This window comes from Camelus ferus, chromosome 17, assembly GCF_009834535.1.
Source record: "Camelus ferus isolate YT-003-E chromosome 17, BCGSAC_Cfer_1.0, whole genome shotgun sequence".
NCBI classification, from domain to species: domain Eukaryota; kingdom Metazoa; phylum Chordata; class Mammalia; order Artiodactyla; family Camelidae; genus Camelus; species Camelus ferus.
In genome coordinates, this window is record NC_045712.1 from 37,359,566 (window position 1) to 37,385,153 (window position 25,588).

General features: G+C 52.1%; 1 protein-coding gene across 5 annotated transcripts in view; it reads left to right on the top strand.

Annotated features, from left to right (window-relative positions):
* SLC6A20 (solute carrier family 6 member 20) overlaps positions 1-25,271 on the top strand; it is a 57,326-nt gene extending 32,055 nt beyond the window's left edge. For 2 of the 5 annotated variants that reach the window (XM_032459023.1, XM_006173929.3), the window contains 10 exons: positions 2,086-2,226; positions 3,945-4,036; positions 8,009-8,236; positions 11,367-11,477; positions 12,338-12,579; positions 13,448-13,610; positions 16,368-16,572; positions 18,362-18,521; positions 20,812-20,977; positions 22,713-25,271. In XM_032459023.1, the coding sequence (XP_032314914.1) occupies positions 2,086-2,226; positions 3,945-4,036; positions 8,009-8,236; positions 11,367-11,477; positions 12,338-12,579; positions 13,448-13,610; positions 16,368-16,572; positions 18,362-18,521; positions 20,812-20,977; positions 22,713-22,862 (1,658 nt within the window). In that variant the 3' untranslated portion in view covers positions 22,863-25,271. Of the gene's footprint in view, positions 1-443; positions 1,081-2,085; positions 2,227-3,944; positions 4,037-8,008; positions 8,237-11,366; positions 11,478-12,337; positions 12,580-13,447; positions 13,611-16,367; positions 16,573-18,361; positions 18,522-20,183; positions 20,316-20,811; positions 20,978-22,712 lie in introns of those variants that run through there. The other 3 variants (XM_032459022.1, XR_004312297.1, XM_014561964.2) reach the window with 3 other exon arrangements.
* Positions 25,272-25,588: the final 317 nt, after the last annotated feature.

Here is a 25,588-nt window from a genome sequence, read left to right on the forward strand (position 1 = left end):
TTCCTGCATATAGATATTCGCTTGTTCTGGCATCATTTGTCGAGGCAGTGAAAGTGGAGCAGATCCACTGGGAGAGTGTGTCTGGCTGGCTGGTTGCGCAGTGGGAGGGGTGAAAGAATCACTGGAGGGCAGGGCTGAAGAGCCCTCATTCCCATCTGGGCGCCTGGCCTTGGATTTCCGACCTGCCCGTGGGCAGCGGACCATCAGGCCCTGGGAAAGAGGAAAGCCTTCCGTGGACCATTCCGGCCTCCTGTGGTTACTGTTTAACACCTTGGGTGAAAATAAGCTTTTCTTATAACCAGTGAGGGTTTGAATGTTGCTCCAAGCAGGTTGTCCCAACGCTACCTATCTTGATAGGTATGTGGTGGGTGAGAGCCCCTGATGGCCTCTTGGACTCCTTGCTGTTGAGAGGACCTGGGGTAAGAGGCTGAAACACGTTTCTCCTGGGCAGGAAGGGAGCAAGGAAGGGCCCGGCAGCGTCTTCAACACAAGAGCCCAGAAATGAGAGGGCAGGATTTGTTGTAGCCCCGGTGTGAGCAGAGCGGATGGAGACCTGGCGGTGTGGGGCTCACGTTCCCGAGCACACAGCCGCTGCCTTTCTCTCCGTGGGGAGGGAGCCTGGGGTGGGAGGACGGGAGGCTCTGCTTGGCCTTTCTGCTTCTGGGCTCATCTTCCCAGTGGAATGTCCTGCAGCTACTTACGGAGTCAGGTGGAGGTGCTTGGGGTAGCCCAGAGAGTGATGGTGCGATCCTGTTGAGGGAGAAAAGTGGGCTGTAAGGCCGCACGTACATACAACGGAGGCATTTTTGTAAATACCAGATGTTTCTATGAGCATATGTATTGTGTTGTTTACCCTAATACTTTCAGAGCCAGTTCCTCCTGTAAGCAGCCTTTAATCCCTGCATCTGTAGGGTCAGGGTTTTATTTTAATCAGAAGTCTTGCCCTCTTCTCCTAGTGAACTTTTTTCAGGTCCACTGCCAAGGAGCCAGGAACTGAGGGAGGAATGGCCGAGGGGCTGCGGAGGAGGGGGCCGAGACCAACCGGAGAAGCAGTGGCTCAGCTGCCGGCGGGGACAGCCGGTGTGGGGGACCTCCCAACAGGCTGCCATCCTTTGTCCATGTGTCTGGCGGTGGTGGGGGGGGGTGCCTTTCATGGCTCCAATCATACCCTCTGGCTCCCCACTATCATGGGGGCATTTGTCTGCAGGTGGCTCCTTGGAAACCAGTGGGTTTAAAATTTGTATTGGTATAGTACCTTTATTAAAATGAAATTTTAGGCTGAAGGCCACTGTATAAAATGGATAAACACAACGAAGGTGCTCTGTAAAGGAAGGTGAAACTCCTCTGCCCACGTGATCCCTCGTGGGCTAGGAGCAGGGCTGCTAACCTCCCATCCACCCCACACCCAGTTTAGGGCCCAGCTCAGAGGAAGGTTTAGTGAAACGGTTGTTTAACGTAACACCTCCTGTGGGCACCATCAGGGCTGTGCGAAAAGCCCAAAGGAAGTGTGTGGAGGTGGACGGCTGGATGGACAGATTCAGGAATGATGTTCAGAACATTTAACCATGCAGTGGTCCAGGCTCTGATCAACCATTAGTTGCTGCAACAGAAGATGGAATGGGGGTTTCTGGCCGAGGGGCTGGGGCAGCTGAGGCATTGAGGAAGGCACTCATGGGGCTTGGGACAGCAGCAGTCTACCACCCAGAATGGAAGTATTTAAAGATTTTAACAACTGATCTGGCCACATGTCATCCATGGATAGATGGATGAGTAGAAAGATAGAAGGATGGTTGGATGGATGGATGGAAGACAAAAGAGTGGATATTGGAAGAATGGAGGATGAGTAGAAAGATAGGCAGATGGATTCTGAAGGAAAGATAAAAGAAGACCGGATGGAGGATGGTTGGATGGATGGATGGATGGATGAATGGAAGATAGGTGGATGGATGGAAAGGCAGAAGGATGAATGGACAAGTGGAAAGACTGAGGGAAGAAAGGGAGGATGAATGGAAGGACATTGGCTGAGCTGTTGGGTGGGTTACAAAGCCCAGCGCTGATGACCTGGTTTTGGCTGGACACCTGCAGGTAGTTTCCTGGTGCCCTACATCGTCATGCTCATCGTGGAGGGCATGCCGCTCCTGTACCTGGAACTGGCAGTGGGGCAGCGCATGCGGCAGGGCAGCATCGGCGCCTGGAGGACAATCAGCCCCTACCTCAGTGGCGTTGGTAAGTGGGTCCTTTCCAGTCCTCTCCCACCTGTGGACCCTCAGACTCTATCCTGGGCAGGAGGAGGTGAGGGGAGAGTCCACTGGTAAAGCTGCTGGAGCAAGGGGCAAGCATGAAGCCCAGGAGAGAACCCTGGAATGGGGTGGGCGGATGGCCCAGGAGGGAGATGCTGTAGAATGTGGGCTGGATCTCTTACCCATGGGACAGTAAGAGAAGGAGGATGCATACCCCAGGGAACTGATGCCACATTGCTTCTCTTCTCTGGGCCTCAGTTTGCTCATCTGTTAAAGGGAAATAACTGACCAGGAAAGCAGCTGTAACTCTGTCCTGGCCAGCAACCATTCTGGAAACTCCCCTGCTAATTACTACTAACTTTACGTGTATTTGTGTGTGAGCTCATTTAATCTTCATCACACCAGAGAGGTTGTGGGGCACCATCCATATCTCCAGTGCACAGAAGCCAAGGCTCAGTGGATGGCCAGAGGGGCACAGCTTTCCATCCTGCCTCCGCTGAGTTACTTGGAGCCAGTGTCCTGGGCACCGGGGAGATGGTTCACCTGCTCTGCACAGCTCTCACGTGCCAGGGCTCCTCTGTGAGCAGGAGGAACTTTGACCAGCAATGGCCATGGTCCATTCTGCTCGTCCCTCTCAACCCTCCAGCAGAAAGGCAGGCGGGAAAGCTGAGGGATATCTCAGGAGCAAGGAGGATGTAAACCTGCACATGACTTAGATACAGAAGAAATGCGTCCGGTGGCCTCACAAATCATCTCCAGATCCAGCTGCCTCATTTTGAATGGCTGTTAATTTTTAACATGGAGGTGTGTGGTTTTACAATCGGCTTGAGTCATCAATCACAGAGGGCTTCTCTGACGCAGCATTTGTGGTGCAATAGGAAAGATACCAGATGTTTATGCCAATCAGGAATTCTGGTGAATGTTTAACAGCTGGCTGTCCAGGTGGGTGGGGGTGGAGGAAGGCCTGGTTGTAGCATTTATGGATACCAATGGTGTAACTACTGCCACCAATGTCAACTTCTAAGGCGGTGCCCCAGGGTGTGGGGTTGAGCAGAGATGTGCACAGTGGCTCTCAGGGCTGCTGAGGGCCAGCTCTAAACATCTCTGGTTACCAACCCTCTCTCTGCTTCGGGTGCCCCCAACCCCTCACTGGTTCCCTGCAGGCCTGACCAGGTCGGGGCAGCCCCCATCCCCTCCACTCCTGACACACCCCCTCACAGCCTGCTCCCTGACACCACTGGGCAGGGTTTGGCACAAGTGACCCAGCTTCAGGCAAGCCAAGGAAGGAGCAATTATGATGTCTGGCATCAGTGACAAAGTGCTTCTCATATGGTTCGAATCCTAGTTCTGCCACTTCATAGCTGTGTGGTCTTGGGCAAGCGTTGTGCCTCAGTCTCCTCCTCTGTGAAGTGGGCATAACAGTACCCGTTTCACAACAGCATTGTGAGGACCTGAAGCATATAAAGTACATTGCCCAGCACCTGGCACTTAGATCTCAAAAGAACGTCACCAGCCTCACGTCCCAGAAGACGGGGAGAGAGGTGGGGGAGAGACTAAGCCTTAGAAAGTGCTCGCAGGTGCCAGGTCACCAACCTGCCAAAGGAGGTTTTGCCACCACAGGGTGGACACGGCAGAGCCACCACTGCCCGGTCCGTGTCGGGGGGAGGGGCGGCCCTCAGCGCCCTCTGCGTCCTGTCCCTTCAGGCGTGGCCAGCGTGGTGGTGTCCTTCTTCCTCTCCATGTACTACAACGTCATCAACGCCTGGGCCTTCTGGTACCTCTTCCACTCCTTCCAGGTGAGCAAGCCTGGGCAGCGCAGGGGCCGCAGCAGGAGAAGGGGAGGACCCCAGGCCACCCACCTGCCCAGGGGTGGAGGGTGGGGGTGGCAGCCTTAGAGCCGGGGCGTGGTACAAAGGGCTGGGGGGAGGCCGGGCACCCCAGGACCCCTGCTGTTGTGTGTGTGCACACTTCTGGAGAGCAGGCCCACGGCTTTCATCGGGTTCTCTCTGAAGGATGTGACCCCTGAAATATTAAGAATCACCACATAGTGGGTCCTGGGGGAAACCTGTGAAGAGAACTGCTGGGGAGGGGCTCCACCCACGGAGCATGACAGTACCGGCCTTCGTCCTTCTCCTGTTCCTCCTGTTCCTGCTCCTCCTCCTCCTGCTCCTCGCCCTTCTTCCCCTCCTCCTCCCCATATCATCATTGTCTGTTTCTTGTTCTTCCAAGTTTCTGCCTCCAGGCCGAGCCCCTCCTTTTCTCTGCAAAATTCTCCTAGAAGGACCGTTGTCACCCCCTGTAACACAATAGCAGCTCTTCCCAAAGATAAACATTTAAAAAATGCATTTCTGACTATAACCATCGCTGATGCTCACTGTAGAAAATGAGGAAGGGGCTGGAAATCGTAGAGAAGAGAGAATCCTGATTCTGCACCAACAGGTGGTCTTCGTATCTGAAATGGGGATTTCCCCTCCACTGCCCGTGTTCACTCTTTTCCTCGGTGCCCGGCTTTCACTCTTGGGGACCCCACTGCCACTGCCCCCACTCACCTCCCAGCAGCCTCCTCCATCTCAGCCTCTTCCCCAGTGGGAGGAGAGAGGAGCTCGCTGGACGGATGCCTCACCCTTGGCCACTGAGCCAGGCCTTCACGGCTCAGACCCTGTCTCCAAGGTCCAAAAGCTAGGTGGGGCCGGCATGGACTGTGAACTGGCCCCAGTTTGTGAGGCCAGTCTCTGGGGCACATGGGGCCCCGAGGAATGCTGGGGTGAATGACCTCAATAATCAGGAGTTGGCATCTACTCTTAGAAGGTGCTACCTCCACACCCAATTCTGGATTCCCAATCCGCCCCACCCAGGTCACCTCATTGGAAAATGCCTTGCGCACATCCCTGACAGGAAGAACTCTCTGCCCTGAGCTTAGCTGCAGCCCCTCATCCTCTCCCTGGCTCAGCCTAGAGCACCATGAAGACTAGCCACAACCCTCTCTCTCCCCCACCTTCCTCAGAGAAGCAGGGCACTCCTCTACTCTCCAGCCTGGGGACCATTTCCCCTCCTCTGTGCAGGGCTGTCATGTATGGTTGGGCAAGTTGTGCATTGCACAACACCATTCCAGCTAAGGGGTTGCAGGCATTATAGATCTGTATACTTATTAAGACAATTTTCCAAAAGTGGAAGCAATGTGTCTTGCTCTAACAAATCAGGTTAATTTTACCGTCTTCCAAAGGCGAAAATAGAATGTCTCAAGAAAGGGGTTATCTTTTTCTAACCCTCCGAAGTGTGAAGGTTAGTGATTCCTGAAAATCACTTGACTGTGAGTGGTCATCCTTCCAGTTGAAGGATGGTCCGTCCTTCACAGATCTGTCTCTGCCTTGGAGCATCCTCCAAGGTCACATAATAACGGTAGTTCCTGCAGCAACATTCACTCACACCCTCTCTGGGCCAGGTAGAGTCGCAAGCACTTCAGAAGTATTTGCTCATGTGATCATCACCATACCCCATGATGCTGATACACTGAGTACCGGAGGCAGAGGGGAGTTAAGTAGCTGGGAGATTCGATGCAGGCAGCCTGGCCTCAGGGTCTTTGCTCTTGTCCATCCCTCCTCCAGGCCGGGCTTTCCAGCCTCGTGTCCAGCCTTTCCCTGCAGGAGCACCAGCTGTTAGAAATGCAGGTGCCGGGATCCCAGCCTGACCCACTGATTCAGAGCTGGAGATGCTAGGTTCTGGGAATTGGTCAACTGAACAAGTCCTTTGTACTTTAAAACTTCTCCATGCTGGCTTTGTGCTAGAATCAGCCAAAGGAGCTTTTAAAACTCCAGTGCCCAGTCCCCAGCCCAGGCCAGTGAAACCTGAGTCACTGGCAGGGGGTGGCAGGGAGGAGCACAGTAAAAGCCTGGGCATTGTATTTTTAAAGCCTCTGTCGCAGCTGACTGAGTCACGTACAGGCTGGGAACCAGGCTGGGCTGGGCAGGCAACAGCAACTGTCCAGTGAATGGACCCAGTCAGTCCTGCAGAAGCCGGGCAGATGGCCCGGGGGCTGTCTTCTGGGCTTTAGGTCCACAGGGAGCCTCCCAAGGACTGGGGCTCAGTGCTGGTAGTCTGCAGGCACCTCAGTTCCCTCCGCCTGGGCGTCCTCCCCAGGAGCCCTCCTCAGCGGTCTAGCCCAGATGTCTTTACATGCCAACTGGTGTCCAAGAAGGCAAAAATGACAGCTTCAAGGCCTCATGCTGAGGCCAGGAAGTCACACAGTTTCACTTCACTGCGTTCTGTTGGTCAAAGCAAGACACAGGCCAGCCCAGGTTCACGAGGCGGGTCAGTGGATGCCACCTCTTAAAGGGAGGAACTGCTGGTGGTCACCTCTGGAAACATTTGGGGCCAAAGCTTGAATCTGGCTCTCCATTCCAGTGGGTGAGGGTCCCTTGATTGCTGCCAGGGGTCCCACCAGCACAGGTTCCAGGTACTTTCCAGGTGACAAACCTGGGCTCCAGCTGCTCACTGGCAGTGTGGCCCTGGCCCATCCAGGGAACGCCACTGGGGCTCAATGCTGTTTCCTGTGAAATACAGGGATTGAACCCTGTGGGGTTGGACTTGATTCTGTCAGTGGAGGGTTTTTGTCTAATGAAGTCTGAGCTGGGAAACTGATTAACGTGGAGCTGTTCTTGGCAGAGCAGAGGTGGGTTCCCTAACCCCCATCTCCCTCCAAGCCAGAATTTAATCCACTCTCCCCTACCCAGCTGGGTACTTCTCTTTAGTGCTTGGCCCTGGGTCATGTTCACTGTACACATTTAGGCTCTTTTGTTCCTAAGTGATGGAGAACTCTTTTCAAACTAGCGGAAGCAGAAGAGGCTCTTACTGACTCCATCCACAAAGTCCAGGAGTGGAACTGCTTCAGGTGTAGCTTGACTCAGGCTCAAAGGAAGTCATCAGTTATCTCTGTCCTAGATGCAGAAGATGGCTGCAGAGGGGCTGAACCACAACCCCCTCTAACTTCCAAACCCAGTGCCTGTCCTAGGAAATGCCTGTCTCCAGCACCAGTCAGTGAGGGCAGGACCGAAGTCTTATCCATGTGAGGAGTTGCTAGGGGCTTGTGGAAATAAACAAAAACCACCCAAATGAGAACCAGCAGAGGCTGTTTATTCTGAGCTGCTATAACAAGGGAGTCAGTGCCATAATTTGCATTTGGCAGAGACTCCAAGGCAGTCAGAGGAGTGGGAAATCGTGTTGGTGGGCAGATGGAAGGCTGTGGGTGTGCCCTGACTGGAGGTTGTTGGCATGGAAACCATAGGTGGACTACGCGTGTGATTGATTAGGGGAGCATATTTGGCTCTTTCCCTTTGGTTCTAAGTTGGAGGGAACACAGTTAGGAAAGCCGCAGTCAGTGATCAAGTTCTGACCACTCTGGGCTGATTGCTGTAGGTGCTGTGTTTTGAGTTTCTGGGCTGCCTGCTGCAGAGATTGTGGATCAGAGTTCATTTGTCATCAATGGTCCCTGTGATTCAGTCTCTCAGACCCACTGTAGAGTTCAGTAGTTTTCAACAAACACTGCAAGGCATGTGGAGCCCCTCCCAGCCTCTCTTCTCTGCCCAAGCCCCACCTATGCCCACAATAAATCCTTCGATTCTCTGTCTTCAGGTGCTTCAGCCTCCTGGCCTTTGGGGACCAGTGTCCTTCTCTTCTAAGAACCTCCCACCAGGGCCACCTCCCTTCTTCCCCACCCTGACCTGTGGCCTCAGCCCTCAACTTTGTGGATAATGCTTGTTTTGATCCCAAAGGATCCCCTGCCATGGTCTGTCTGCCCAGTGAATGGCAACCGCACGGGCTATGATGAGGAATGTGAGAAGGCGACCTCGACACAGTACTTCTGGTACCGGAAAACCCTCAACATCTCGCCGTCCATCCAGGAAAACGGGGCGGTGCAGTGGGAGCCGGCGCTGTGCCTCATCCTGGCCTGGCTCCTGGTGTACCTGTGCATCCTGCGGGGCACCGAGTCCACTGGCAAGGTGGGGCGGCAGCGCGCGGGGGGCCTCTGCCCCGGCTGCCCTCTGCAGTCGAGGGGCAGAAGCCACGCTGGGGAGGAGGGCACGGACAGTGATGCTGGCACAAATCACCTGCTAGCACCTATAGAGGTGGCCAGCAGTGCTTGAAGTTGCAACCTTAAATCTTGAAAAAAGGACTTTCCCACTATATAGAAAGATGAGCATTTCTGTCCCAGCCCTAAACCCTTAGTGCCATAGCGGCACCAAGGAACTGGACAGTTTTCTCTTCTTTAAAAACTTTTAATGATGGCCGACATCCCTGAGACAGCCTTGCTCTCAAACTTAGCTGCACACTGGTACCACCGGGAGAGCTTTTAAAACTCTGATGTCTCAGTGCCCCCTCAAAGGTTCCGAAGTGATTAGTCTGGGGTGCAACCTCAGCACGGGGATTTTAAAAGCTCTCCAGGTGATTCTGTTTTGCGGCCGAATTTGAGAACCCTTGGTCTAACTGCTTTCAATGACCCTGCAGAGCTGTCAGGCCTGATTTAAAACCTTTTCTTCTTGGTGCATCCCCAGGCTTATACTCCTGATGGGGCTAAACATTTCTTTAACCTGCTCCACGCAGAAAGTTGTCCTGGAGTGTCTCCGTCACCTGCCGTCTTTCTCAAGCTGCCGCAGACACCCCTGGTCCCCGGCGTGCCCCGCTCATACTTGTCACTCCTCACAGCTGATCCACCATCCACCATGGGTTGGACGTATACACTGTTGCAATCTTGCAACAACCTTTCATAGTAGATTTCATTGCCCCACTGGCCTGAGGCTCAGAGAGGTAAAGTGACCTACCCAAGGGCACCAAGTAGTGAGAGCAGAGGCGGGCAGACCCAGCTTTGCCCAAGAGACCAACCCGTTTGCTCTCCCCACACTTTTTATGACTTAATCAATCCCAACTTTTCCCTGCGGAAGGTTCTAAGAGCCCACCTGTCCTACCCCTCTTGACCGCCTGAGTTGCTTCCTCCAGCCCCATCATGTTTGTCTTGAGGCTTCAAGCCCAGAACTGCCCATGGTACCTCAGGTGCCCTGTGACACCCCAGAACCATGCCTAGTAGGACATCTTTTGGTTTCCAAGACCCCGCGATGGCCAGCATCTGAGCCCCAACAGCACCTCATCCCACAGCCAAGCTGAGGGACTAGCGAATCTTCCCTGGGAAAGTTTAGAGCCTGCGGCAACTCATTCTGTCCCATTTTGAAGCTTGGCTGACATTTTATGTTTATAAAAAAGTTTTTGCAGTCTGTCTTTGACATGTTATTATGACCATGATCCAAAAGATCTGAGGGCAACATCTGCAAGCTTGGAGATTTAATGAGGCCATCCCTTTTCCAGATCATTTAGAACCTTGTTAAATGAGGCCATGTCATGCCTTGAGAACTTATTTATTCTTATTGTCTGTTTGCTCTGCTTAAGCCACACCCCTCTCCATGGCAGAAGTGCCCCAACAGCTCTATTTATGGGGATTAATTTTGGTAAAGGCAGAATGAACGCCATATCCTGGTCTCCTCTGTTGGAATCTGCTTTTTTCCCCTCCAAGATTTTTCTTTCGGATTGGTCATAAATAGCTTTTCCTAATAGTTTAGGCCGGATCACATGTCCAGCAATCCTGCCTGACAGGGCAGAAGTGAGCCAGCCTGATCTCAATTCCAGAGGGCCTTCCAGGAAACTCATTCACCTAAGGGGAAGGTGGGAGCTTCCAAGGACTTGTTCTAAGTGTCTTCTCAGTGTCCACTGGCTATGGACACTGGTCACCCCTCCCCTGCTGTCCCTTGACTTCCTTCAGCTCACTGGCCAGATGCCCCTCACTTTCCTCTTATCCATTTCCATCTCAAACCTGGCTCATTTTCTTGCAATCTCAGGTGGATTTATTACTCTCCTCAAGTCACAATGACTTCAGCTTAGAAGCATTCAGAGAAGACACACCCCACGTCTGCCCTCCATCCCCAGGGTGAGAGGGCACAGAGCACCATGCTGGTGGCCTTGGAAACTCATGGGAAGGTGGCACCACACCTCAGTGGGGATGGAGGGCCGAGCGCAGCTCAAGCTGGACATAGGTCACCAGCTATGTTTCCCAAACACTAAGGGAACTGCTTTCACCAAAACAAACAAAAGAAAACTTGCAAATAATATTTCTTTGCTCTACATAAGGGGCTCTGGTACACATAAGAGTTGATATACAGAAAAAAAATTCTAGGCCTGGATGGGCATCCATGCACTTGAAGGCCTCCTTTGTAAGGTTTTATAAATGTTAAAATTACTCAGAGTATGAGGAGCTACTTCCAAAGCCACTATGAAAACCAAAGATAAAACATCCCTGACCCCAGGACGCATGTCAGCAGGAAAGGATTTAGTTGATAAAAAATTCCATTGATGTGCAGTTTGAAAGCCTGTGGAAGTGAAACCTTTCATAAAAATCATTGTGTTTCTATTGTATTTATTATAGGGACAGCAAATACCACTTCTTGTCCTTCCCAGCACTCATGAGCCAGCTTCTCTCAGGCCCCAGTCCTGGGGATACCTGACCTTCCTCCAAGCCCTTAGATGTTTTTTTCTTCTTTTCAGAGACAGTATAACTCTTGTAAGTGACTGTGCTCCCTGCTTTTCCTGGGCCACTGGGAAGCTCAGAGATGAATCTGGCTTAGAAACTTGGCAGCACTTCACACACATATTCCATAGGCCACCTTTTTCTTTAGGTTCATCTTACTGGATTGCCTCCATTTTCTTTTTATACAGATTTCTTTATCTGGCAGTTTTAAAACGTTAATGTGATCGATACGTTTTTGTGGGTGGCCCTCAAATCCTTTCTGGAATAAGGTCAGGTTGAAGGGAGGGTGGGGGACCGTGGCCTCAGTACCTGTTCCCTCTTCTCCACTGAATAAGAGATTTCCAGGTGGTCACAGACATGGGCATCTGCATCCCACCACCCAGTTTCCCAAACTCAGAACCTGCGTCTGACCAACAATCTCGATACCTTTCCAGCTGTCAGGAGCCTGAACAGCCAAGACTGCGGTGGTGGTGTGTGGGGACAGCGGGTCTGTCCTGGGCCAAAGGGCCCTGTGGTCACCACGTCTCCAGGAGGCTGACTCCACCCTCTGGTGCCCACAGGTGGTGTACTTCACTGCGTCGCTGCCCTACTGCGTGCTCCTCATCTACCTGATCAGGGGCCTCACGCTCCACGGAGCCACCAATGGGCTGGCGTACATGTTCACTCCCAAGGTAGGGGCGCCCCCTTCATTCTGCCACCTTCCAGGATGGGTGGAAGGGGGTGCACGAAAGGTGGGTGGAAGCCCTAGTGCACACAGGGATGTGGGTGTGAGCCCACCAGGCAGTCCCCACGCCCTGTTAATTCTGGGGCATTAAATCTTCCATTCACCCTCCTTGTCCTTACTGCCCCCCAGCCAACTGCTACCCCAGCCCCACGTCTGGCCTCCTGTCCCCAGTCTCACCTGGAACCCTCCCTCCAGCCTGTGGACTGAGTTGTTCACCAGGAGCATCAGTCCAGTCATCTCACCCTCCTGCTCGCTCCTCCATGCCCCCCTTTCCTTACAGGGGTTAATCCACACTCCACGGGGCTCTCTGTGGTCCCTCCCCATTCACCCCATGGCTGTTGCTTGTTGAGGGGCCACTGTTGCCTTTGGGGCAGGACACGTTCTTCATTTAGCAAATCCGGTCCCTGGAAACAGTATGACTGTGGCAGCGCCCCCTTCCCCACATTAATGCCCCCATCACATTCCAGATGCCCCCGAGTATCAGTGCTGGGGTACAGCCCAGACCTAGGCCCCAGCACCTCCGTCTCTGGGGGCCCAGACCCACGCGGTGCCTGGGTCACGGATCGGGGGCTCAACACCTTCTGGTTACCTTACCCTGCACTTTTCAACTGCACACCCCCTGTGGGGAGGGGGCAGTGGAGGGATGGCAGGAGGCTGTGTTTTATATGCCGAGGGCCGGGCAGGGCACCAGTGGGGACCAGGAGAGCTGGGCTCCAGCGGCTGTGTGCCGGGGACCAGCCCCTTCCCTCTCGGCCTCCCGCCCTTGCTGGTCTGAGAGTTCGCCAGCCCGTCCCTTCGGCTCTCCAGATGGAGCAGCTGGCCAACCCCAAGGCCTGGATCAACGCCGCCACCCAGATCTTTTTCTCACTCGGCCTGGGCTTCGGCAGCCTCATCGCCTTCGCCAGCTACAACGAGCCCTCCAACGACTGCCAGAAGCACGCCATCATCGTGTCCCTCCTCAACAGCTCCACCTCCATCTTTGCCAGCGTCGTCACCTTCTCCATCTATGGCTTCAAGGCCACCTTCAACTACGAAAGCTGTTTGAACAAGTAAGTCCGGGCCACCCGGTGGGCCCCAGCCTCTCAAGTGGGGCAGTGAGCCTCCAGAGCTCTGGGCCGAAGGGGCCCCTGCGAAGAGGCAGGCGCCAGAAGGCCAGGGCTGTGGGGCTGAGGGCGCCAGCCCTGCCGTCCGGGATCCAGGGTTCAAATCCACACCACCTGCAGCTGCCGAGCCTGAGGCAGGGGTGAGGGCAGTGCCTGTGTTCAAAGCAGTTCGCACAATAGGGCATTCAACACACACACCTTAGGTTCTTCTGCCCCAGCCCCCCTAGAGCTCTCCAGCCGAGCCTTGGAGATTGCAGAACCTACTTCCTGCTGCCCCTTGCCCCAGATAGCAGAAACATCATCCAGAAGGTATGCCGTCCAGAGTAGTAGTCACTAGCCACAAGGGGCTGCTTACAAATTGAAATGTAAGTTGATTTAAAATTAGTTAAAATGTTAGTTAAATTGATACAAATTTTGATTTAAATTGCTTTCCGTTTCAATGTAAATTAATTCACATCAGCTCCTCACTTGCTCTAGCCTCGCTTGAGCGCCTGGTTTCCACATGTGGGTCGTGGACACGGTATGGGACAGCACTGATGTAGCACGTTTCCATCATCACAGGGAGTTCTCCTGGACAGCACTGGTCCAGAGGTTAAAATCGCCCAGCTGCATGGGTTTGGTTCCTTTGGTCACCACTATTCCTATCTGAGGCTTCCTCAAAGCCATTCAGAATTGCCCTACCCTTTAAAAGCTCACCAGTCAACAGATCCCCTTTGTTGGAACCACCTCTCCTAAATCAGAAAGAAGAGACAGAGAGTTTGGCGACAATGGCCTTTGTAATCAGAGAAGGTCAGTCTGACCCTCTGCTCTGCAGGGTGATTCTGCTGCTGACCAACTCTTTCGACCTTGAAGATGGCTTTTTGACAGCCAGCAACCTGGAACAGGTGAAGGGCTACCTAGCATCTGCCTATCCGAGCAAATACAACGAGGTGTTCCCACAAATTAAAAACTGCAGCTTGGAATCGGAGCTCGACACGGTAAGGTGCTGGCGAAGTCTCGGCTTGCTTCTCTCCAGGGGCCTTTGAGAGCTGCACCCTGAGGGATACGTCCCAGGAAAATCAAGGACAGCTCTGAATTCTCTCTGCTGTGCCTCTTAGGGGACGGGAGCGCCCTGCCCACCACTCTCCCGGGTGCCGCGCAGGAATCCTAGTCACTGCCGAGTTCCTTTGGGGCCCCTGTGTCCTTTCTTCCTTGAACTTTTCTCTTTTTAAATTTTCAAAACAGAGGAAAGTACGAAGAATAACATAATAACCATATAACCACCCCTCAGAGTGAACAACTGTAAACATTTTGTCATTTTGTACTCAGGTTTTTGTATATAGAAGAAAAGAACATTTGGGGACAAAGTTAAAGTCCCCTTTGCTATGGCCCCAGAGCTTTCCCTGCTCACCAGATGCCAGAACCCTCATTCTGACATCTTTTTTACCCATATTTATTCGTGAGTAATATTACTGCTTTTGTTGGCAGTTTTTAAGTGGAAACAAGTGGTCATGGGAGAGATCTTTCTTATTCAACATTTTATTTTTGAGATCGGACTATAGTGATACAGGTGGACTCGCATTCATTTCAAAAGCTGCATTTTTATTTCATCACCCAAATATACCACTATTTATTTATCCATTCCCTTACTAATAGACATCGGGTTTTTAAAAAAAATTTCTTGCTATTAAAATTACCCTTATTTATATTTTACAGAATTTGCTATGCTGGGACCTTTATTTTTCATATTTGACAAGTTCTATTGAAAAAATCCCTTTAATAATTGTTTATTCCAATTGCATTGATTTTATAATGTAATTTGAGGAGAAATAATATTTTTTGAATTATCACTTGATTCAGGAACAGGCTTTATCTCATCAGTCACTGGGGTCTTCTTTTATATTCTTCAACTGATTTTCTCCATGAATATTCTGGCACATTTGCACCTTGATGTCTAGGTACCTTACTGTTTTGTTGGTATTGTAACTGCTATCAATTTCCCCCCCAATTTCTACCATTGTTGGGTTTTTTTGCAAAAGAAAGCTTTTTTGCTTGGGAGTAGGGGAGAGGTGGGGGGGGCAGGGTTCTCCCTTAAAATAAATTCCTTTACAGCAGTTTTCTGGATGGTGAAATTTCTCAGGTTTTGTCTGTATGTAAATATTTATGTTTAGCCCTTACTTATTAAAGACAGTTTTACCCTAAGTAGAAAACTCCAGGTTAACAGATATTTTTTCTCCACACTCTGAAGTTATCTGCCTTGTGTTTTTTTCACTGTTACTTTGAAATATTCTTTCATTCTTTGTAAGCACTTAGTTATCCAAGTTCTTTCTCTCTGGTTTCCTCATCACCTGCCCTTTGTTTTGGCCTCTGCAATCTGAGAATGGAAGTGTTTTTGTTTATCCAATCTAGTCTTGGGTGAGTTTGGGCTTCCTGGATCCATGTATCTTATCAGTTTTGGAAAATTCAAGCCTCTTATCTCTTAATCATTGCCTCTCCTTTTTTCTCCTTTTGAATTTCACTTAGACCTCTGTTGACCTTCTCATCCTGCCCTCCATGTCTATTTTTTTCCCATCTTACCTTTTCTTTTTTTTTGCTTCATTATGACTCATTCCTGGGATGTGTTGCCCAGCTCATGAATTCTGTCTTCAGCTGCAGGTGATATTAACTGTCAATTGAACCTTTTAGTTCAATTATTTTTTTAGACACTCTTTTTTTTCAAATTTGCTTTTCATTCCAGTAGTTTCTTGTTATATGTTTATCTTTGTAATTTTACCTTTTGTTTCTTTAAACACATCCTATGTAGCTGTTCCAGTGGTGACCACAGGCAGGGGAGTGTTTTATTACTGAAACTATTTAGAATTGCCAGCTCATGATAATAATAATAAACAGGCCACCTTTCGTAGGTTTTGTTGCTGTTTGTAAAGTCTGGATAAGTGATCACTCTCTTAGGTCTGCACCCAGGGCAGATGAATCCCGCTGTCCTCACTGGTGTGGCGTTGAGCTGACCTGTATTTCGAATCTGACAATCCAGCACCTGCCATCCTAGGGGAAGGGTGTTCTGAATCTTAGTTCTTACTCCTGCTGACTCTTCACTCATAGTGGCCTGTCTTCTCATGGGTTTGTAAAACTCTGTTTGCACTCCCACTGCTCGGTCCTCTTGGTGTTGTAGGTGACCTCTTTAGACCTGCAGTGGAAGCTTTCCCAGTGTTTCTCCTGCTGCTGCTGCTGCTGGCCACCAGGGGGCGCGCCCCACCCATGACCCCTACCAACCTCCTCAGGCAGGAGTTCCAGGCTCTGTGTCCACAGCTCAGTCTCCCCACAACAGCGCTACCATGGCATGAATCAGGCCACTAGCAGCACTGACCCCACGGTGGCCCGGTGGCCAGGCCCACTCCCCACCATTCTGGCTCCACCATCTCCCCTCAGCTCTTAGCCACTAGGCCTCAGAGAACCCCGTCGGTCCTGATACGGGAAGCAGAATTTGTACATATGTGGTTTTATTATATGTGATTCAGAATTGGTGCGAGTTGGGGCAGGAGAGGAGAACTCAGTGTTCCCCGCTGACTGATTGTCTCCTCCCACTTTGCAAATACGGGCTCCATGATAGCCCACGTGCCCGTCCAGCCCAGCTCCACCTGAGGGGCTGCGTCTTCCCAGGGCCCATTCTGAGGGCCCCCGAGTGACTTAGCAGCAGGGGTGTTTCAGGAGCCCCAGGCCCCCTGGGTGTGTAACTGGTGCCTTCTCCCCGTGGGCAGGCTGTCCAGGGCACCGGGCTGGCTTTCATCGTCTACACCGAGGCCATCAAAAACATGGAGGTGTCCCAGCTGTGGTCTGTGCTCTACTTCTTCATGCTGCTGATGCTGGGCATTGGGAGCATGCTGGGGAACACAGCCGCCATCCTCACCCCTCTGACCGACAGCAAGGCCATCTCCAGCTACCTGCCCAAGGAGGCCATCTCAGGTGAGGGACCAGCCCGCAGGGCAGTGGAGTCGGGGAGGCGAGTGGAGGGAGGAGTTTCTTCAGGGGCCATGTGGTTACTGAAGTGGCCCCTGGGGGCGGTGGAAACCTCCCAGGGGTTCTGCCCTGGCTTTGTCCCTTCGGGCCATCTGGGGCCTGGTACCTGTGATTCCCCCAGGCATCTGGTTCTCCACGTCATAGGGAAGTGGAGAGGCCACCCCAACCTTGGGCAGAGGCCAGACTCCCCAAGCTGGCACTCGAAGCTCTCTGGGCCAGCAGAGAACCCACTCCTGTCTTTGTTTGCGTGAATTGAAGTATAACAGTTACACTGTGTACATTTCTTAAGCTCAAACCCAATGAACCACCACCTAGATCAAGGTACAGAGCATTTCCTGCTCCCCGGGGGGCTCCTTCTCACTCCGTCCCCAGTCAGTACCCCCCCACCCCAGGAGTCACCTCTGTTCCAAGGGCTACCATTTTAGGTTTGTTTTTTCTGTTCTGAATTTTCATATAGTGAAGTCACCCAGTTCCTCTCTGTGTCTGCTGTCTCCACTCAGACTGTGTCTGTGAGATCCACCCATGTTGCAAGTAGCAGTCTTCAGTCTCTCTTCTGTCTGTGTAATAATCCATCGTAAAACCGCCCACCACAGTTTACCTACCCATTCTGCTGTTGGTGGACATTTGTGTTGTTAGGGAAAGAACCTGTTTTTCCAAGCCTGCCTTTCCCTGTTTCACTCCACCACCCATCTGCTCCACCCATCTGCTCCTCTCTAACCCGCCAGTGTCTGGAGGACACTGTGACCACACCCCTGCCTTTAGTGACGCCATTCCACCACATCCAGGACATCCCTTCTCCCCGCCCAAGTCAACCCAGCTCCCAGCAGAGCCCTCTAGCACTTAGCACCCTCCTTGCTCCTGGCCTCAGGAGCCAGCATTATGTGTGCCTCCAGCCCCCCGCCAGCATATAGCCTGTTCTCCTTGTGTGTCTCCCTCAGGATGTCAGTGGGGCTCGGGGGCTGGTGGTCGAGGGTGTGGCAGTGGAAAGGGCAGGGCAGGTGGGAGCGTTAGAGTTAAATACTTGGTGGGGTGTCCAAGGAAGGCAGCGAAGGAGACTGGGACAAGAACCCAGGTTCTGGAGGCAGAAGGGCCTGAGTCTGAATCCCAACTCTGCTTCTTACGTGCTGTGGAATGTTGGGAAAGCTACCTGACATCTCTGAGCATTGGCTTTCTGTCTGTAAAAGGGAGCTCCTGAAACCTGCCTCAAAGGCTGAAGGATCCAATGAATGGCAAGTGCCTAGGGCGCAGAGGGAGCTGGGTGAACATTTCTTCCCTTCCCCTCCCTACTTCCTCTTGTACTCAGACGTGAGCGAGTCCTCTTTAGGCGGTCTTGAGAGGGGCACCGTGCAGCTCGAATCTCCTCTGATTCACCTCCCATGAGCTCAGGGACTGACTTGTTGAGATAACATCACCAGACACAGCCTGGGTGAGAACCTCCTGACAGCAGCGCCTGCAACTTCCTCAGTTCCTTTGAGTTTGCTGCCACCTGGTGGCCTTCTCTATGAATTAACATCAGCGATTCCTGCCATCACTCCTTAGGACACCTTTGCCCCATGCCCCACAACCCACACACGTGGCATACATGTGCAGAGAGGCCAGTCCACGGCAGCTCTTCCAACCCATGAGGATGACCCAAATGGCCAGAACCTCCTCGGAGTCCCTGGCTTGGCCCTGTAGAAAATGGGATGAACAGGCAGGGGTCTCAGGCAGGTGAGCAGGTGGTCTTGCGCCCCAGGTCTGGTGTGCTTCATCAACTGCGCCATCGGCATGGTGTTCACCACGGAGGCCGGCAACTACTGGTTCGACATCTTCAACGACTATGCGGCCACGCTGTCCCTGCTGCTCATCGTCCTGGTGGAGACGGTCGCCGTGTGTTACCTGTATGGGCTGAGGAGGTGAGGAGGCCCTGCCCCCGACAGCTGCAAGGGAATCCCACCCACGAAGCCCCGTCCCACAAGAATAGTTGGTTCCCAGTGTGTGTTTCTCTTTTCTCTTTACCCTTAAGTTTTTCCAAGTTTTTTTTCTCTGCCCCCAAATCTCAGCTAATTCTGGGCCTCAATTCCACCCTCAGTTTGCCTTCAGCTAATATCTTCTCTATTTCTGTATTTTTTCTTTTTAGTATAGGACCTTTTCCTCTTGCCCCTGCTGGACCCCAACACCTTCCCTGGGCAGGGAATCGTGCCTCCAGGCACTAGATACACTAATCACGGCCAACGTTAGTATTTTTCAAGTCAACTGATTAAAGTAGAGTTAATAACTCAGGCCTTAGAAAATTTGCCAAATTCAGGTAGCTGAGTCCCCAGTCCTGGTGCACAGGGCAGCAATGAAGTAATTAAATCTCCCTAGTGATGGACCTGCAGCTGGGCTGAGAACCACTGATTTAAAGCAGTATTCAAGCTTGACTTCATGGCAGAGCCACCAGGCGCTCCACTCCTAGGCTGATTGAGCAGATGGGGAAGGCGGGGGGACCCAGAATTCACAAGTTAAACAAAGTCCAAATTTCTTTCCCGGAGGTCTTCTCAGAGCCTTAAAGGCAACTGTGAATCTCAAAGAGGACGTTATAATTTGCAGCATTTCCAAAACTTCTGTGATCAAGGAAAGCCCTTTGCCCTGCCAAGCTACTAACATCGTGAGGACACTAGTGTTAGAGTGACCAGCTGTCCCCATTTTCCCAGACTGAGAGCTTTCCCGGGATGAGGAACTTTCAGTGCTAAACCCGGGGAAGTCCTGTAAACTGGGACTAATTGGTCTCCTAGGAAATGCCAGTATAACGAGCACCGGAGAGGATGGGTGTTTCGGGGGAAAGAGAGGAGGCTGGGGAGGGAGAAGAACCTAGGGCCCCTGGAGGTGCTGGAGAGGGGCTCCAGTCCCCCCACAGCTGGGGGGTGGGTGGTAAGAGGTGGACGTTGGGGCAGAAATACAAAGTTCTCTGGGTAGTTTATAGGGATACGGCGCCATCTGGTGGCCACACAGCAGCAGTACCACACTCCCTTTTCTTCTGCAGCCATCTCTTCAAGCCTTTTATCTCCAGGAAGCAGGGAGCAGGGGATGTAAAGGGACTAGATAATGCAGCACTTTCTGCCATGTGTAGTTTTGAGAATCCCAAGTGTCCACTATGCAATGGTGGCCTAGAGCCCAGGGCCCCGCTAGGTCAGTGGCAGCACGGGGGCAGGTGGTGATATGGGAACTCAGGACGCAGGGCAGGTCCTGGAGAGGCTGGGACTGTGGTTGCCACCTGGACAGCCTCACCCCCACCCCAACCCCTCCTCCACGGCTGCCTCTCCCGCCCTGGGGAGCGGTTTCAAAGGCCTTGGACTGGAGGTAGGACACCAATCCAGGTTCTGGCCCTGGGTCTGCCACTACCTGGGTGCCCTCAGGCACCTCGGGCTTCGGTCCCTCCTCTGTGAAATGGGGCGATGGCTGGGTCAGCGTTTCCCAAAGTGCTGGAGATATTTTCCCTAATCGTGTGTGTGTATTAGAGAAACATGTGATTAGCCAATCAAGTCCATGGATAGAAATCCATAAAGTGCATGCTGTTGTGCTATTGCTAAACTCAGGAGAAAGAATCCATTTAAAAGAAAAGTGAAAAGAGACAGTCCACAGACGTGATGGAAATCACAGTGGGGGTCTGCGGGCTCCTGCATTTGGGAAGCACTGCTCCACACCAGCGCCAACGGGCCTGAGCGAAGGTGATTCTGGTCCCAGGTTTGAACCACCCCCACCCACCCCAGGAAGCCTGCCCAGGTCTCTGAAACAAATGAGATTCCCCTCTTGGGACTTTTCTAATGAGCAGGAGAGTCGCTGATAGACAGCAGGGTGGGAGGGGTGGGGCAGGGCTGCCCTCAGGGTCCCCTGGTGTTGAGGATGGAGTCACAGGTGTCCTGGCAGGCCTTCTGTTCCCACGTCTACACCTGCAGCCTCCATCCCAAGGCCAGCACCAGGAGGATGTCCTCTGACGTCCACTCATCTGCGGGTGGTTGCCTCGTCCCCTCTGGGGCGGCCTCAGCCCCCTCCCCTCCCAAGGCCCAGCACCCCTCTCCCCAGAAGGAGTCACAGGGCCCAGTGGTCATGTGCAAACCTCAGTGGTGCCCAGAACAGAATCCTCCTAAGCAGACGGGGACATGAGGGCTGGAACCCTGGCTCCAACAGCATGGATAATCCAGACTTTCCCCGATATCCAAATAGATTTGAAAGCGACCTTCGGGCCATGACTGGCCGCAAGCTCAACTGGTACTGGAAGGCCATGTGGGCCGGCGTGAGCCCGCTGCTCATCGTCAGCCTCTTTGTCTTCTACCTGAGCGACTACATCATGACCGGGACCCTGCGCTACCAGGCCTGGGACGCCTCCCAGGTACCTGCTGTCTGGGGCCTTCAGTTTTCTGAAGCCCAGGAGCTCTCCCCAGGGTGTGGGTAGGTTGTTTGTCACAATGTGAACACATCAGCCAGGTGTTTAAAAACACTCAGCCCAGACAGCAGAGCTGGGCCGGGAGTTTTTCACACGTGCCGCAGTGAAGAGGGAGTGAGACTCCCTGCGGAGCTTCCCGGCTGCCCGTGACCCTCAGCCAGCCGCCCCTGACCTCCGTCCCCTGAGGCCACTGAGAGGAGACCCAGCAAGCCTGGAGGGCATGTTCCCTTACCCCTGACCCCTGGAAGGCACCTGCGGAGCTGGGTGGGGCAGGAGCTGGCATCAACACTTGAATTGCTGGATCCTGGGAGGGTCTGGTCCGGATGTGGCTGGGACTGAAAAGACACAGACGGGGGCCGGGCAGCATCTGCTCACCCAGCAGAGGGCACCAGGTCAGGGTCGGGACAGCCAGGGTGGCTGTATCAGAGCCTCCCTGAGGGTCAGCCCTGACTCCTCGCACACACACGCTTTCATAGGACAGAGTTACTTTTTGAGGAAAGGAATCTTACCGGCCAGTTTGCATTTCTTCCTCCGTGAGAAGATGCTGCCTTGTAGCATATGGTATGTGTGGAGTGTGCAGACAGGTGCGAGGGCCCGGGGCTCCAGCCCCACACAGCTGCAGGGAGGCCGGGAGGGCCCCCAGGTCTGGTTCCAGCAGCGGTGGGTGCCGATCAGGGCTTCCCCCCCCTCAGGGGAGGAACCGGGTGTTTGCTCCAATCCACAACAGACTGATACTTTGGAAAAATGCAGTCACAGTGATTTACTTGAAAGAACATTTATTAAATACAAGCGCCAAGTACGTATCAGAATCAGAGGATACAGGATTATGCTATCAAATTGCTAAAATAGTTTCCAGATGTTTCCTCCCAATTTCTGTCCTTGTCACAGAGAACACAGAGAGTAACAGACCAGCAACAAAAAGTTGGTGGGCTGGTTCCCCTACACCAGCCACTCTGTGTGGCATTTTGGTTTGCAGATCTCACTTGGATTGACAGCAAACACCTGCTCCCTAGACAGAGCTGTCCCCTGGGTCCTCCATGGAAAGCTAGCATTTATTGCCTTTTTGGCCTCGTTTGGTTTCTCATCAGTTCTGCATCTAGGGAAACGTCCACCATTCTACCAGCTGAGTCCCAGGGCCCATCAAGTCTTCCCTTGAGACCAGAGTTGTGTTATTCGACATGGTAGCTAATAACCACATGTGGCTGTTGAAATCTACATTCATTAAATTAAAATTGCAAATTCAGTTATTGAGTCTTACTGCCAGACCCCAGGGCTGCGTGGCCTCCCATATCTGGTGGCTGCAATATTGGGCAGCGTTCCTCCCATCACGGAAAATTCTATCAGGCGGCACTGGGCAAGCGTAGCCCCTGCATTTCGGTGCCCAGCTGGTGTCTGGAACAGAAGGCCCCCTGATTATTCCTGTGGTTGGTCTGTGGAGTAGCTCCAAACAGGAGCTCCACACACTCTGGTTGAAGGTCATGGAAGAGAATGAGGAAGTGAGGGGGGAACAGTAGATGCACTAGTGACCTGCGTGCAGAGCTGGGGCGGCCCCGGGCACAAGGACACCCAGCCTCCTGTGCTGTCCTCCCGCCACTGGAGGCCCGAGGCCTGGGGCATGCAGTGCCCTCAGAAGGTTTTGGGCGGGAGGTTCTTTGTGCTGACACTCAGGTTCTCCTTTCAGGGCCAGCTTGTGACCAAGGATTACCCGCCGTATGCACTGGCCATCATCGGGCTACTCGTGGCTTCCTCCACCATGTGCATCCCTCTGGTGGCCCTGGGGACTTTCATCACACGTCGCCTCAAACGGGGAGACACAGCCCCCAGGGCCTGACAGCCGGGCCTCCCAGAGACCCCTGTCAGCTGCCAGGTCCAGGCGGAGCCGCCTCTGCTGCTGTCTGAGACAGTGACTCGGGAAGCCCTCAGCCCATTGTCTTGCTGAGTCTATAAAGGATTAGGAGGGTGTGAAGGGAGCTGAGTCCCTCAAGAGGAACCCCGACCCTGCTCGCCAAGCCATCTCTCTCCTTCCCCCTCCGCTTGGGGTCACACCCAGATGCCCGCCCCCCAACCATCACCAAAGAGGCAGGGTTCTCCAGGCAGTCTTAAGACAATTGCTTGGCTCTAGGAAGGTCCTAGAACTAGGCCACACTATGAGCTGAAATGTGACTATAATTTTTATGGAATAAAATGTGAGCAATGTTTGTTTTCCTGTAGAGATCTCGAACTATACAGGGCAGTTGTATTGTAAGGGCCTGAGATGACAAATCTGAATGTCATCAGTACACAATTAGTTCTCTTATTTTCAGCCACGTTGAATAGGCAACCCCTGTGTTCTCCTTCACTAAGGGGACCAACTGGCCGTGAAGAAAGGAGGCCTTTGTTCGGGGCTCACCAAGGGGGTCACTTTTCCCTAATCCGAGCTCCCTCACAGTGGGTCCAGGACTAGTCCTCTCTACAAAAATTGCCCCAATTTAAGGGGAGGGTATAGCTCAGTGGTAGAGCGCATGCTTAGCATGCATGCGGTCCTGGGTTCAATCCCCAGTACCACCATTAAACTAAATAAGTAAATAAATAAACCAAATCCCCCCCCAACAAAAAGAAAAACAAACCAAAAATTGCCCCAACTTACAGTTTGCAACCTCATAACCAACTTTGGCGGGGTGACATGGGGCTTCGCTGCAGACAGCCCCTGCCCCGCTATCTCAGTGGATGGACCAGCTGTCAGAGCCTCCAGGAGGATGGATGTGAAGCCTTGTCCGCACAGACTGAAGCTTCTGTTTGGACATGATGGCCAGCTCTTTCTAGGAAAGACCATCAATACGACTTAAAGTCAATTTTAAATGATCTGTGCGTAAGTTTTCTAGAACGGATGTATCTCAAACAGAGCATCTTGTCACTGAAGACGCCATATTTACGATACAGCATCATCCACCATGGGAAGGTCACCTGTCTTGCCTTTTTTTTTTAACTGCAGTAAGTAGGTCAAGGTCATCCCTGAAGTGCAAGGAACCCTTCCTGCTCCAACATCTGTGCTTCTCTGAGACCATGGACTTCGGGAAACTTTCTTTGGGTGGATTTGTACAGACATCTTTAAAGACGCTTAAACACTCACTTGGGACATCAGCTGGAGATGTCTTTTTTTTTTTTTAACTTGTTTTTCATGCTACTAATGTCCCTATAAGTAAATCAGGCATGAGAAAGGTCTTCTGCTGTCTTGAGCTGCCATCTTATCAATACCTCCAGCTTCTCCAGAGGTCCAGGTATAATAAGGTCACGTGGCTTTAAAATGCATGCAGCAGTCAGACCTGGGTGTCTCATCCGAGGGCTCTTTGGTGTCAGAAAACCTCAGTGATCAAGGCTGGAACAAGAGTGAGCACACTCGAGGGCAGCCCTGCAGCACTGAGTCTGTTCCTGAATCCCTACAGGTCAGTCTCCAGCTCAGCCCCGGTCATGGTCGCTGTCTTACAGTAGAGCCGCCCCTCCTGGGATCAGTCATCAGCAGGCTGTTTCCGCCCCGAGTGCCTGGTACCCTCAGGGATGTGGAGACAGCCTTGTTCTCGAACATCACTTTGTTCACAGTAGCTGTACCTCAGTGCCCTCTACCTTGCCGCCCTTGGAACCACCTGGGAGCATTTAAACTCCCAGTGACCAGTCCACGCCCTGGAACAGACAAATCTGAGAACCATGGCCCCATTTAAAAAGGAAATTGTGTTGTGCATTCAGGCACATTTACATCAAAAATGGCCTTTAAAAGTTGGAAAGTATTTCTCATTGTATGGAAAAGTCACTTCTACAGTATAATTTTTGCTCACGAAAGTCAGAGAGATGAAGTCTCATTATTATAGATGATGTGTCCCAAGTGAAAATGTCTCCAGTTTTGATCTGGTTTTATTCTGGCTCCTGAGACTTTAGTAAGAGCAGAACATTTGGCAGTAATCCTCCTGAACCACCAAGTCCCGTCTCAGAAACTCCCCAGTGACTGTTTTGTAGGGACCGCACAACAGCGGTCACCTGACGTCTGCGCACTCTCCTCTGATAAGCTGGAGAGAAAAAGGCACATTCGACCCCTGAGCCCTCAGCACTAACCACGGTATTGTGGCCAGATCACAGACTCCAGAAAGCTTTCTATTTATACTAAAAGCATACCAACTCTTGACTTAGAAACTCTTGACTTGTCTAAGAAATCATATAGAGAAATATTTGGGTTTTTAGCAATTGTCATCAATAAAACCCTAAACAAGTATGTCTCTAGGTTTTTTGTTGTTATTTATGGGTTGCGGTTTTGAGAGCCCACTATTGACATGAGATTTTTCTCTCATTGTGTAAACATATAAGTTCATTTTGTGAAAGAAAAAAAAATAGGAAAATAGAGAAGGGAAGGAGAATCCACCTGGTCTCTTTTCTGTTGCCCTTCCCACGTTCCCGTCGTCACACGCAGTGAGACCGCACAGGTGCAGCACATGAGGACACGAGAACAGGAGGGGTAGAGTCCAGAAGAAAAATTAGGAAAAAAAATTTCCTGGATTTAAGCAGAATGTGAGCTCTTCCAGATTGCTGCAG